The 12713-nt window shown below is 43.6% G+C and overlaps 1 protein-coding gene across 1 annotated transcript in view; it reads right to left on the minus strand.

Moving 5' to 3' along the window:
* The window catches only part of CRB1 (crumbs cell polarity complex component 1), a 138925-nt gene that overhangs the window by 21534 nt on the left and 104678 nt on the right, over positions 1-12713 (minus strand). Inside the window, exons 7-10 of the mRNA XM_081866237.1 lie at positions 8346-8899; positions 3548-3717; positions 1524-2426; positions 346-474 (exon numbers count right to left, since the gene is read on the minus strand). Coding sequence (XP_081722363.1) covers positions 346-474; positions 1524-2426; positions 3548-3717; positions 8346-8899 — 1756 coding nt within the window. The remainder of the gene's footprint in view (positions 1-345; positions 475-1523; positions 2427-3547; positions 3718-8345; positions 8900-12713) is intronic.

Consider the following 12713-nt stretch of genomic DNA (forward strand, 5'->3'; position numbering starts at 1 on the left):
TTCTTTTGTTCCAGAATACAGAGCTTTGATGAAATTACAAATGAAATAAGAGAAGGGTTATTTAGTGATTAACCGAACCTAATGTTTCTTTTTAGAACCCAACGTTTTCCGGGATTGACTGGAGATACAGTGCTGGTTTTTTTTAGAAAAATAAATGCCGGGACTCGCCATGAACGGCTCCCTTCTTCTCTTAAAATGGCAATGGCACCCTTCTGAGAAGTGCCAGAACTGAGTTCCGGTGAGTTCCAGCTGAAAAAAGACCCTGCTCCTGTTTCTATTGAGTCAAATTACTGCATGAAAAAAATTATGATATGAAAACAATTATGATTATTATAATAATCTCACCGCCGTCCTGTAAAGCCTGGGAGGCACATGCATTCCAAGAGTCCTTGGAGCTCAGAACAGTTGCCGTAGTTGTAACAGGTAATATTTTTGATCTCATTCCCGCACACTGTAGACGGTAGCCGTATATATCTAAAGCGAAACAACAGTGGTAAGCCTACAAAATCACTTCCCCTTATTATTTTGTACCTCAATCTCTGACTTTTGTCTTCTGGGTTTCTGGGGTTTTTCCTGTTGTTATTCTGTCTCTCACAGCTGCAATAAACCTACCATTAAAATTATGGACTGGTCATTTCTTCGTCAGAGAGCAAACGTGCAAATTTAGCAGGGGATCAAATACTCCCCCCCCCCCCCTCACTGTACATGTTTGCTTGTAAGTAGGGATGGAGAAGAAATCAGGTTTGGTTAGGACAGTGTTTCTCAAACTTGGATCCCCGGCTGTTGGACAAACAACTCCCATCGTCATCCCTAGCTAGCAGGACCAGTGGTCAGGGATGATGTAGTCAAACAGCAGGTTTGAGAAACACTGGGGCACGATTTGAATGTCAACTTACCTAATTCTCACTTTTGAAAGCAATGTGTGAGCTGAAACACAGCTATCCTTTGAAATTCACACCTCCAAATTTTGCTATGCACTTCTCTCTAGACATGAGTCTGCATGGCTTTGCCTTCGCCCTGCCGCTTTCCCCTGGAAAACCCACAAATTTAGCACTAAATTTGAACAAACAACAATCCACGAAAACCTGATTACCATTAGTTCTGATTCAATGCTAAATCTCTATCTGTTTAGACAAAGTTTCCCAAACTTAGGTCTCCAGCTGATTTTTTTTGGACTACAATTCCCACCATCCCTGACCACTGGTCCTGCTAGCTAGGGATGATGGGAGTTGTAGTCCAAAAACAACTGGAGACCTAAGTTTGGGAAACCCTGCTTTAAACGCTATTAGAAAAGAACCAGTCCTATGTACACTTATTTGGGAGCAAAGCACCATTCACAATGATGGACAGTTATAAGACTGAGGGTGCCCACGACATTACCTGATTTCCTCACCATGCAACTCTTAGTAGTGCAATTGCTAACCCAGGGGTTTGTTCAGCTTTTAATCCCTGCCTCATTTAAGAGATCGGAAGCAACTGATACTGTAGCGGCTGAATTTCTTCATCAGGCTTCAGGACAGTACCTGCAAAACCTTCCAGTGAAATTCCCGGCACATAGGCAGGAATAGCCGTTAATCTCGTCAACACAGGTGGCTCCATTTGCACACAGATGGCCCCGGCAGTCATCAATGTCTTCTTCGCACCTCGACCCCGTGTACCCCAGATCACATATGCACTTGTACATTGCGACTCTGTCGCTGCAGTTTCCGTGCACACAGGGATTTGATGCACACTCATCAATGTTGGTTTCGCAGTGGGTTCCAGTCCACCCCTCGGCGCACATGCAACTATAATAAGAGTAGAAGTCTTCGCATATCCCGTTGTGCATGCAAGGGTTTGAGCTGCAAGCGTCCAGTGGAAGGCAGCCAGTGACGACGGGCTTGGCAGATATCTTGAGGAACTGCTCTTCCTGTGGTTTCTTCATATAGCCATCAATGGTTTCAAAGTAGGAGAGGTGGATGCCACCAATTTCCACAGTGCTCATGCACCCTCTGAGCCCGTCCAGGTTATCAAAAGCTTTGTCAGCAAGGTAGATATCTGTCTCTTCTCTCAAGAAGTTGAGGTTTCCAGTGGCAACCGTACTTGTTGTGATGTCTTCCTTGTCATTTATATCCATGAGCCATCTTGAGGACTGAGATAAGGGCTCCATCATTGAGAAGGTCACCTGGTGCAGGATCCCATCATTCACCGGCTGCGAGCTAGCCAGGCTCAGCGTATACAAGCTGTTGCCACTTTGCAACTGGAACACCAATTTGGCATTCTGGATGCGGATGGTGACAAACTCTGGCTCCTTTTCTGCATAAAGCAGGATTACGTCAGAGTCCCGAGTCCGAAAGCCAAAGGTTATGTTGGTGAGGTCCCTGCTGATGTTCCCATTGCTTCTGTAAAATATTGCACTGCTCCTGCCGCTAAAAATTGCATTGGCAATACCTGTGTAGAGATAGCAAAAGGCATTAAGCATCTAGAAGTGGTGTACTTAGTCAAGCACATTACATTTTATTCAACTTTTTGTTTTTTGCCTTTATATACTGGCAAGATAGCTTAGTGTCCTGGATTGCTTTTATAGCCATTAAAAATGCAAACAAACAAACACCCTCCCTCTTGGTATATGGATGGAAGATTGAGATAAAATGGTGATAGAGGGATATATATCAAGAGAGAGAGAGAGTTCTGCTCAATTCATTATGTCATAGTTTCAGCACCCGCAAAAAAGGTAAAGGACCCTTGGATGGTTAAGTCCAGTCAAAGGCGACTATGGGGTCGCAGCGCTCATCTCACCTTCAGGCAGAGGAAGTCGGCTTTTGTCCACAGACAGCTTTCCAGGTCCTGTGGCCAGCAGGACTAAACTGCTTCTGGCGCAATGGGACACCGTGACGGAAACCAGAGCTCACGGAAACGCCGTTTACCTTCCCGCTGCAGTGGTACCTATTTATCTACTTGCACTGGTGTGCTTTCAAACTGCTAGGTTGGCAGAAACTGGGACAGAGCAATGGGAGCTGACCCCATTGCGAGGATTCAAACCGCCGACTTTCTGATCGGCAATCCCAAGAGACTCTGTGGTTTAGACCACAGCATCACCTGCATCCTGCAGAACCCTGCAGTGCCCTCTAGCCTCAGTGCCCAGTGTGGTGGAATGAGTCATGCGGCCCTAAATCCACCTTTGGTCTAGCGGGTGCTGAAAAGGCGACAGAGATGCCTGGATAAATGACTGGATTTTTATCCAGTGTTCTTATAAGGGACCTTAACAGTGTTTTTCTAGTGTAGTGGCTGCACAGTGCCTCAGTCCCCCTAATGTCTAGCTGTTTTTGCACCCGGTAACGCTACCACTTAGCAAATTCTCTCCTGCGGTATAAGGCGAATGAAGTTGCTAAGAAACACTCAACTTCAGAGTGGTACAGTAACAAATGCCCCAATAAATACATCACAAGGATTGGGAAAGCCTGAAACACTTGTGAAAAAAATTAACACTGTGCTGCCTTAGTCCCTCAAAGTTAAGGAGATGGGGACTGGGCGCTAGGGTTTTTCAGGGGTGGGGAGAGGGGAATACTTGCATTCAAATCCTTGATGCACCAGCTGGCATTGGGCTTCATGGGGGCACGGACTGAGTTCACACCACCTTACTTCCTCACAGGCTTTCCCAGCTGTATTTGGTGGGCAGGTGCAAGTGAAGTCATCCCAGATGGAATAGCAAACGCCACCGTTCTGGCAGGGGTTCGGCTAAAGAGGAGAGAGGGGAGTCAAATGTAAGCAAGTATCTCTGGTACATGACACCAGTCAAGCTTGCAAAAATATACCATTTGCCCGATAATAAAAGTTGGAAATGTAAAGAGACTGAAGGTACATTCTTTCACCTTTGGTGGACGTGCCCAAAGATTAAGGCTTTCTGGGAGATGATTTATAATGAAATGAAAAAGGTATTTAAGTATACCTTCTTGAAGAAACCAGAGGCCTTTCTCCTGGGCATGGTCGGCCAATTGGTGCCAAAGAAGGATAGAACTTTCTTTATGTATGCAACAACGGCAGCAAGAATACTTATTGCAAAGTATTGGAAGACACAAGATCTACCCACCCTGGAAGAGTGGCAGATGAAGGTGATGGACTATATGGAATTAGCGGAAATGACTGGCAGAATCCGAGACCTGGGAGAAGAGTTGGTGGAAGAAGATTGGAAGAAATTTAAAGATTATTTGCAGAAACACTGTAAAATTAATGAATGTTAAAATGATGTTGGACTGAAAATAAGTGGTACTAGCAACAAAAGCTAAAAAGAGTATGCAAAAATGAATTAAAAATTTGGTGAAATTATAGGGTTACAATATGTTAAGATTTAGAGTTAAGATAAATGAAAGAGGGTAAGGATTTGCTGATTTGAATATTTTAATGGGAATACAAAAAGGGGAGGTGTGAGGAAGTCAAAGAAACAAGTTAATGAGCTCAAAGTTATAAAAAATGGATTTGTTTTAACTTTCTATTTTCCATTTTTCTATTTTTCTTGTTTTTTGTATCTTGTATTTTTGTTTGAGAGTTTTCTTCTGTTTCTTGTTTTATTATGCATTTTTGTATTTTTGATTTTGTAAAATTTCAATAAATATTATTTTTTTAAAAAACACAAATGTAAGCAAGTATCTCTAGCAAGGCAATCAAGGAAAGCGGCTGTGGGAGAAAGAAAGAAGCTGAATTATTTCCTGTGCCCACTGCTCTGTCATGTTTCCTCATTTTCCTCATTTAAAAAGTGACATGAAAACATGCTCTGCTGCTGTAAATGCCTACAGTGGTACCTCGGGTTACATACGCTTCAGGTTACATACGCTTCAGGTTACACACTCCGCTAACCCAGAAATAGTGCTTCAGGTTAAGAACTTTGCTTCAGGATGAGAACAGAAATCGTGCTCCGGTGGCGCGGCAGCAGCAGGAGGCCCCATTAGCTAAAGTGGTGCTTCAGGTTAAGAACAGTTTCAGGTTAAGAACAGAACTTCGGAACGAATTAAGTACTTAACCTGAGGTACCACTGTACTGGAAAAGTGCCCAAATACAATTGTGGGCACTTTAGATAAGGAAAACAGGAGAGATGGGGGTGGGGTTAAATATCCCCTCCCTAGGGCTGCTGCTCCAGTCAAAACTAGAGTCCCCAACTGATAACGGTACAGATGTATCAATGGTCTTAGCATAAGGCAGCTGTCTGTATTCTATAGGATTAATGGTCTCAATTAATCATAGCTAGCGGTTGTATCCAACGCTAGTCCTACTCAGAGGAAATCCACTGAAAATCAATGGACATGACTAACTTGGTTTCGTTAATTTCAGTGGGTCTACTCCAGGGTTTCCCAAACTCGGGTCTCCAGTTGTTTTTGGACACTAGTCCTACTAGCTTGGGAAGATGGGAGTTGTCCAAAATAAACAGTTGGAGAACCTGCTCCAGAAACAGTTTGGAAAACCCTAGTCTACTCTCACTAGAACAATTGGGACACAACCCTAAAGCTATAAGACTAGTCAGTTATTCATGACTAGGTTTTCCCCTTCAATTTTAATGGGACTTTTTCTGGATTGGGGCCAATCATTTTCAGGCTGTCTGGGAACTCACTAAGTATCGTGAGGAACCAGCAACATGGGATGGCATCATACAGCATACTGAATTTCTTTTGGGATAATTGCGGGTTTTATAGGGCTCCTTTACTGTTTTAAGGCACGGTTGCAATCCAATTTCTTTCTGTAGTGGTCTGTACTGCAAAAGCACATTTCTGACATACCAAAAGGAAAATGTTCCTGCCTGGCAGAATTGACTTTTTAATTTTTTTCCAAATCTATGATTCTATAAGATTATCACAGTTGTATTACCTTATATCAGACAAGCTTAGATAAGATATATTTATTTTGTTCCGAAAACCACTTAAACAGACCATTTGACTTAGTCCTAAGAGAAAGGATATCAAAAGATGAAGGAGAAGAAGAGATGATTGAAGGCGAAAGTGGTCAAAGGGAGGAAAGGAGGCGTGTCAAGTAAATCCTTTGCCAAATAAGAATGGGAAATGTTTTTGCAAACAACTCTTGGCGAAATCTGGTGGTGCCCTGAAACCTTCCTCTTTAAAGAGCCTTTGTAGAGAATGCACATTACAAAGAAGGCCTTTCTGACTAGAGAGTGTTGAGCATGCATAGGTTTGCTGCATATCAAGGCCTGACCTTTAGCAAAAGGCCGTCGCACGTGATTTCAGTGCAAAAGATTCCAGGTTCAATCCCTTGTGACTCCAGACAAGCCTGGAACAGATTCCTGGTCTGAAACAATGGAGAATCACTCCCAGCTAATATAGACAACTGATGCTCTTGCATCTTCCTGCCTTCTTCCTTGTTGGACCACAGGCTGGTTGTGTTGGCTTTTTGGTGAACCCACAAAAGGGTTCTCTAGGTTCGGTCTTAGGACAGCCGGCAGTAAAAGAAAAGTTAGAGGTATGTTTGGGAGTAGAGATTGCAGACCTTCCAAGTATTCCTATTTTCCAGGGGCACAGAAGCCCCCCCAGTTTCTGATTTGATCCCAGAATGTCCCACTTTTCCTTAGGACATCCCTATTTTCATTGGATAAATGTTGGGGAGTATAGAGTCATGTGACTCCCAAGCCTAGGAGATAAGTAGCTATACAACCTTTAGAAGACATCTGGGGGAAGGTTTTTATTTTATGTTTAATATTTTATTATGTGTTTGTGTATGTTAGAAGCTGCCCAGAGTTGCTGGGGCAACACAGTCAGATGGGCGGGTAATAACAACAACAACAACAACAACAAGAACAACAACAACATCGGATGTCCCCATTTTCATTGGAGAAATGTTGAAGGGTATGCACAAAATAGCTCTCTAGGTTTGGTCCTGGGACATCCAGTAGGAAAAACGAATGTTTGGGAGTAGAGATTGAGTAGAAGGGGAAAGGAGACTTTCAGTGGGAAGCAGTAGTATTGTAAGTTATGAACTGAAGCCAGGATAATGTGATATTGCCTACTTTATCACCAAGGCCTGGTTCACGCTGATTGTGTGGTGACTGCAGTGTCAAATGGCAATTTACACGTGTGAATGAGTTATCACAGATCAATCCTCACAAAGAGGTCTGGGGATCCCTTGCCGTTCAACTGAGCCCATTCATAGATTCTGGGGCAAGTCGACATGAGCATATAATCAAATTGTGAGAAATCAAATGATGTCTGCATGCGTGAACTGGTTCTCAGTTTTCAGAGCAGCATTAGGCTATAAATGGAAGAGAACAGAGGAGAAGGGGCTAGGCAGTTGGTGCCTCTCTCTGAGGCTTCGTATGTCTAGGAGACGTGAGAGTAAATTAGGAAAAATGTGCCATTCTTGAAGTCTTTTCTGAAGGGATGATGGTATGTTCTGTGGAATAGCATGCCTGTCAAGATATAACAGGAGCCCATCATCCGCACTTTTCGGGGGGGGGGGAGAATTGAAAACATTTTTGTTTCAAGCTTTCCCAACTGGGTGAATGGGCCTGTGCCATGGGTGTCCAGTTTTTTGCTAAATTAGTTTGTCTTAAACGTATTTGCTTTTTTGTTGTTTTTTTAACTGTTTTTATTGTACATCGCCTTGAGGTGCTTGCATGAAAGGCAAATGATACATTAATAATGATAATAAGTTGAAAGAAGGGTAAGCACAGGAAAAAGTGCTCAGCATGATTGTAAGTGATTTTTAAAAAATAAATAAATCATGAAATGCTTGCGACATTAAGAGAAAAAAGCTGTTTCATATGAAACATATTGTACAGGAACACACAACTGACATTAGAACACATTCCGTCAGCCTACTTGTATTTGCACATATGTAAGAGATGGCATTTGTTTATAAATCCATTACTTTTTATGCAATGTTAAATGAGGACCGTGTGATTTCTGGTAGATCCAACCCACATAGGGGCTGCCTTTGTATTTGTGTGGTGATACAACATTCCTCTCTTCTTTAATATTTTTACAGGCTTCATTGCCAGGCCCAAATGCCCGTAACATACCATGTGATTAGCCTGCTTCGAAAGTCTGGTTTTACAGTAATTATGAGAATATTTTGGTTTGAAAAACTACAGTGAGTTCAAGTTGCCCTTAATGAATAGCAGGCTTGCTAACTGGTTATCATTACCTTGCCATTCAAGCGCCGGGCCTTCCAGCCTCCCAGATGTTTCTGCGGTCTCGGCGCCCGCAAAGTGTGGGGCTGTTTGACAAAAACCTGATCTTACCTGCCTGTTTCGGATATCGTGTTCAGATATTCTTACTGTCACATGCTGTTTTCGGAGCACTGCTAGTTCAAAAGAGAATTCCTTGCTGCAAACATGGAAACGGCACTTTGAGAAACAGCATCCTTACCTGACAGAGGTTGTCTCCGATGCAGCCTGGGGCAATGTTGATCAGCGTGCTGTTTCTGATGACAGAATCTGATGAAGTCGTGACAGGGAAGAATTCCAGTGGTTGGTTGCCCAGTCTTAAATCTTGGATGCAGCCTTTGAAATAGCCACCATTTACATGGGTTTCTTGGTCGTCGGGTAATCCTCCGATGTACATAATATCACCGCTCTGGATTTTTATTACAGGAATAGAAATGTAGCCCAGGTTCTGTGAAGACTGGAATAGCTCGGTCTTGTTTGGCTTGATTTTTAAGGATATCAAATAGAAATTTCCATCATTCACAGGCTGTGTTCCAAGGAGTTTGTCAGAGCTTAGGCCTGATGCCAGGAGTTTCCCACCTTCCAACCAAACCTTAAGAAATAGGATTGCGCCTTTTTTCAGGGACAGCAACAAGCCAGAAGGCTTGCGTGTTCGGACAAACATTGAGATTGTCACACTTTCGTCGTCGCTGCCTTCTAAAGGAAAAGCAGCAAACCCTTTGGATTCCTCATGTCCAAATCTTCCTGGAATGTACTCTTGAGTTCACATGGCAAAAAAAGAGAGAGAAAAGTAATAATACAACTTTAAGACAGGAGTACTGATGGAAAAATGGACATATCGCGAAACAGACCGGGAATGCTCTGGCATTCTAAACTAAACTACCTGATGGCACTTTCAGTGGCAAACTACTGTGGTTTGTACCACTCCTTTGAAAGATGCATTACGAATCCTGCAAAGCAAGTGCAGCCTTTTAAAGATTGAGATATATAATTCTACCTTTTTCTGAGATGATATGATATAACTGGCACCAATTCAAAGCTAGGAGACCAGCAATGGCTGGTTCTGATGCTTCAGTTTCAGTCCTTTTGGAAATGCAAGGGTTGTGACCTACATGTCTTACATTCCTCATTTCCAATCTCATCAGGGATCGCCCAACATTCTGTTCAGTGGTTCTGTTTTTCTCCTGATGGCCCATCTCTAATGTGCGAGGCAAAGACAGATAACATATTGAGTGTCTTGAGCACTGTGGCCCCAACGTTGTTTCCCTTTTTGTTGGATGACTCCGTGAATTTTGCTCATGCTCAGGGACTATTGGTTGTCAAACCTGAATTGGGAAGGATTTCCTCCTGAACTCAAAATTCCTCCTGAATTTTAGAGGGCAAGGGAACTGTTGGCCTCCCCCTTCAACATACATTTTGGATCTTATCTGCCAATCACAGGGGCCAACGTTGGACATTTCTGTCTCCCTATGAGTCTGATGAAAATTCTGAGGAACAAGTATGAGAATAGCAAGCTTGAGTCCCATGGAAGCACACACAAGAAAGAACACTTCCTTAGTCCCTGCAAGCTGATTCTAGAAATCTGTCACACTGTAGAAACCACAACTATTTGATTTAGGAAAAAATGCAGGTTAATTCCCCATTTCCATGTTGTTTTCAGCTCAGCCTGCTTCCTGGCGGGCAAAAAGAGAGGTCAGTGTTTACTGAACCTGGGATGATGCAGAGTGGGCCCTATGAAAGGAAACATTTTCTCTGATGCTTACACCAGAGCAGGGCCTCTAGTCTGAGTGGATCCCAGCTCTGTAGCATATGTGGTGTGCTTGTTGATCAAGCCATACAGCAGACTTTTTGTCTTGGGACATCAGGCAGCAATGTTGCTTCCTCTTTCTCCTTCTGCTGTGTTCAGCTCTAGATAAGCTTCTAATAAGGTGTAGGCTGGCAATTGGATATGTGCCTCTTTGTGTCTATTTTGGGTGTTTTGCCATCAGCTCTGAGGGATGTGAGACCCAATATGCTGTAACAATCTTTAAAATAAATAAATTGGGATTTGCTTTGGCAGTTCCTGTTGTACAGATTTCCTTCTAGTTATAGCCAATCTACTGATGTGCTATATTCTCCTCATTAGACTAAACTGAAAATTTAGATGACCAGGTATGATGGCTGATCATCCTTTTGGCTGATGTTTTCTTGATCTGAAATCAAGTATGGCACAAATGCCAATCTCTCAAACAACAACAAACCCCAATAAGCAAAAATCTTAAAACGTTCAAGTGAAAGAAAATGGTCAAACTTAAATCTTATTTTTCTTCTTGTACCTTCAAATCTTAGAATTGTAGAGTTGGAAGGGACCACAGGGGTCATCTAGTCCAACCCCCTGCAATGCAGGAATCTTGCCCAACGTTAAGATCAGCCTTGTACAGAGTACACAGGTTGAGAACCCAGGATATTGTGTGAAGGTATATGAGGCTTGCTAAAGCTAAGCAGATCTTGGTCTAGACCAGCTTTTCTCAACCTGTGGGTCCCCAGATGTTGTTGAGCTGTAACTCCCATCACCCCTAGCTAGCAAGGCCAGAGCTCAGGGATGATGGGAGTTGTAGTCAAACACCATCTGGGGACCCACAGGTTGAGAACCGCTGGTCTAGACAGAGCCTAGATGGATGACCACCTAGAAACCAGATTTATGCCACCTTGGATTCCATGATGGGTGATCAGCACATGTAAGAAAATAGATGAAGCAACTATACTGCTAACACGAGCACGTACCCCAAAGGACCAACTGGCTTACTAAATCTCAGAGAAGATCACGCCTAGGATTGGACAAATCATGTTGGCTTCTTCTCAAGCTACCTTCACTCTTCATTGAGGCATGGCAACAACATGGCAAAGTTCAGGAAAGAAATCAAATAAATAATAATATTAAAGTGGGATGGAGTCTCATCATTTACTCAAACAGTGTGGTGACCTAGGGAGGCTCGCCTAGTGCCTTCATTATATATATTTTAGGTGCCAGACAGAAACATTCCTCTTCAATCGGGCCTTTGGCTGATTCATATTCTATAGTCTTTGAAATGTGTCTGTGGGAAGGGGGGGGGGTTGTTTTGCTGTTTGGTTTTATTTATTTTCTTGGCTTTTTTTATCCTGTATTTTATTCTGTGAACTGCCCCAAAATCTTATGGTGCTAAATCTAAGAAATAAATACAGGTGCTAATTAATGTGGAGGGACGCAGGTGGCACTGTGGGTTAAAGCCTCAGCGCCTAGGACTTGCCAATCGAAAGGTCGGCGGTTCGAATCCCTGCGGCGGGGTGCGCTCCCGCTGCTCGGTCCCAGCGCCTGCCAACCTAGCAGTTCGAAAGCACCTCCGGGTGCAAGTAGATAAATAGGGACCGCTTACCAGCGGGAAGGTAAACGGCGTTTCCGTGTGCGGCTCTGGCTCGCCAGAGCAGCGATGTCACGCTGGCCACGTGACCGGAAGTGTCTCCGGACAGCGCTGGCCCCCGGCCTCTTAAGTGAGATGGGTGCACAACCCCAGAGTCTGTCAAGACTGGCCCGTACGGGCAGGGGTACCTTTACCTTTACCTATAATTAATGTGGAACACATGGAATGGGAAGCGGCTCCCTGAACACCACAACAGTTCAGGGCAGCTGATCCAAAATATTCTGGAAATTATTTGGAGATACACTATCATGTGGAAATGGCTTCCCCTGTAGGTCAACTTTACCATATGGCAGGGTGAAGTGGCTTGTTTCTGGGCACCATTCAAAGTACTGGTACTTTTACCTTTTAAGTTCTAAATTGCATTGGGACGGGATTACTTAAAAGGGTCACTTTTCACCACACGAGCCTGCCTGAATATTCATGTTTGACATCTGGGACTCTCTTCCAGGTGCCCCACAGCAAAGTTAGAAGAAGAAGAAGAAGAAGAAGAAGGGGAGTTTGGATTTGATAACCCGCTTTATCACTACCCGAAGGCGTCTCAAAGCGGCTAACATTCTCCTTTCCCTTCTTCCCCCACAACAAACACTCTGTGAGGTGAGTGAGGCTGAGAGACTTCAGAGAAGTGTGACTAGTCCAGGGTCACCCAGCAGCTGCATGTGGAGGAGCGGAGACGCGAACCTGGTTCTTAAACACCACACCACACTGGCTCTCTAATGTTCAGGCACAGGAACATTAAAAAACTTATTGACGCCTAGTCAGATCATTGTTTCCTCTAGTTCAGTATTCTCTACATAGACCAGACCAGTTCTCCAGGGTTTTAGGTAGAGGTCTCACATAGCCCTACCAGGAAATGCCAGGGATTGTACCTGTATGCAAATCAAATGCACTGAGCTATGGTCCTTCCACCAATTTAGCAGGATTTAAGTGGGAAGCAGGGAGAAGAAGGCAAGAACTGATGTCTAAGCAGCCCAGGGAGGCTTTCTGAAGTTAAAGTGTTGGCCCTTGCGTGGCAAAGGGAGGGCTGAGGAGGTGTATCTTTTGGTCCTCTGCTTCAGGCAGCAAAATATCTTAAGCTAGGATGGCTTCCAGAAGAAGAAGATGAAGAAGAGTTTGGATTTGATATCCCGCCTTTC

Source organism: Podarcis erhardii (assembly GCF_964252035.2).
Source record: "Podarcis erhardii genome assembly, chromosome: 6".
NCBI classification, from domain to species: domain Eukaryota; kingdom Metazoa; phylum Chordata; class Lepidosauria; order Squamata; family Lacertidae; genus Podarcis; species Podarcis erhardii.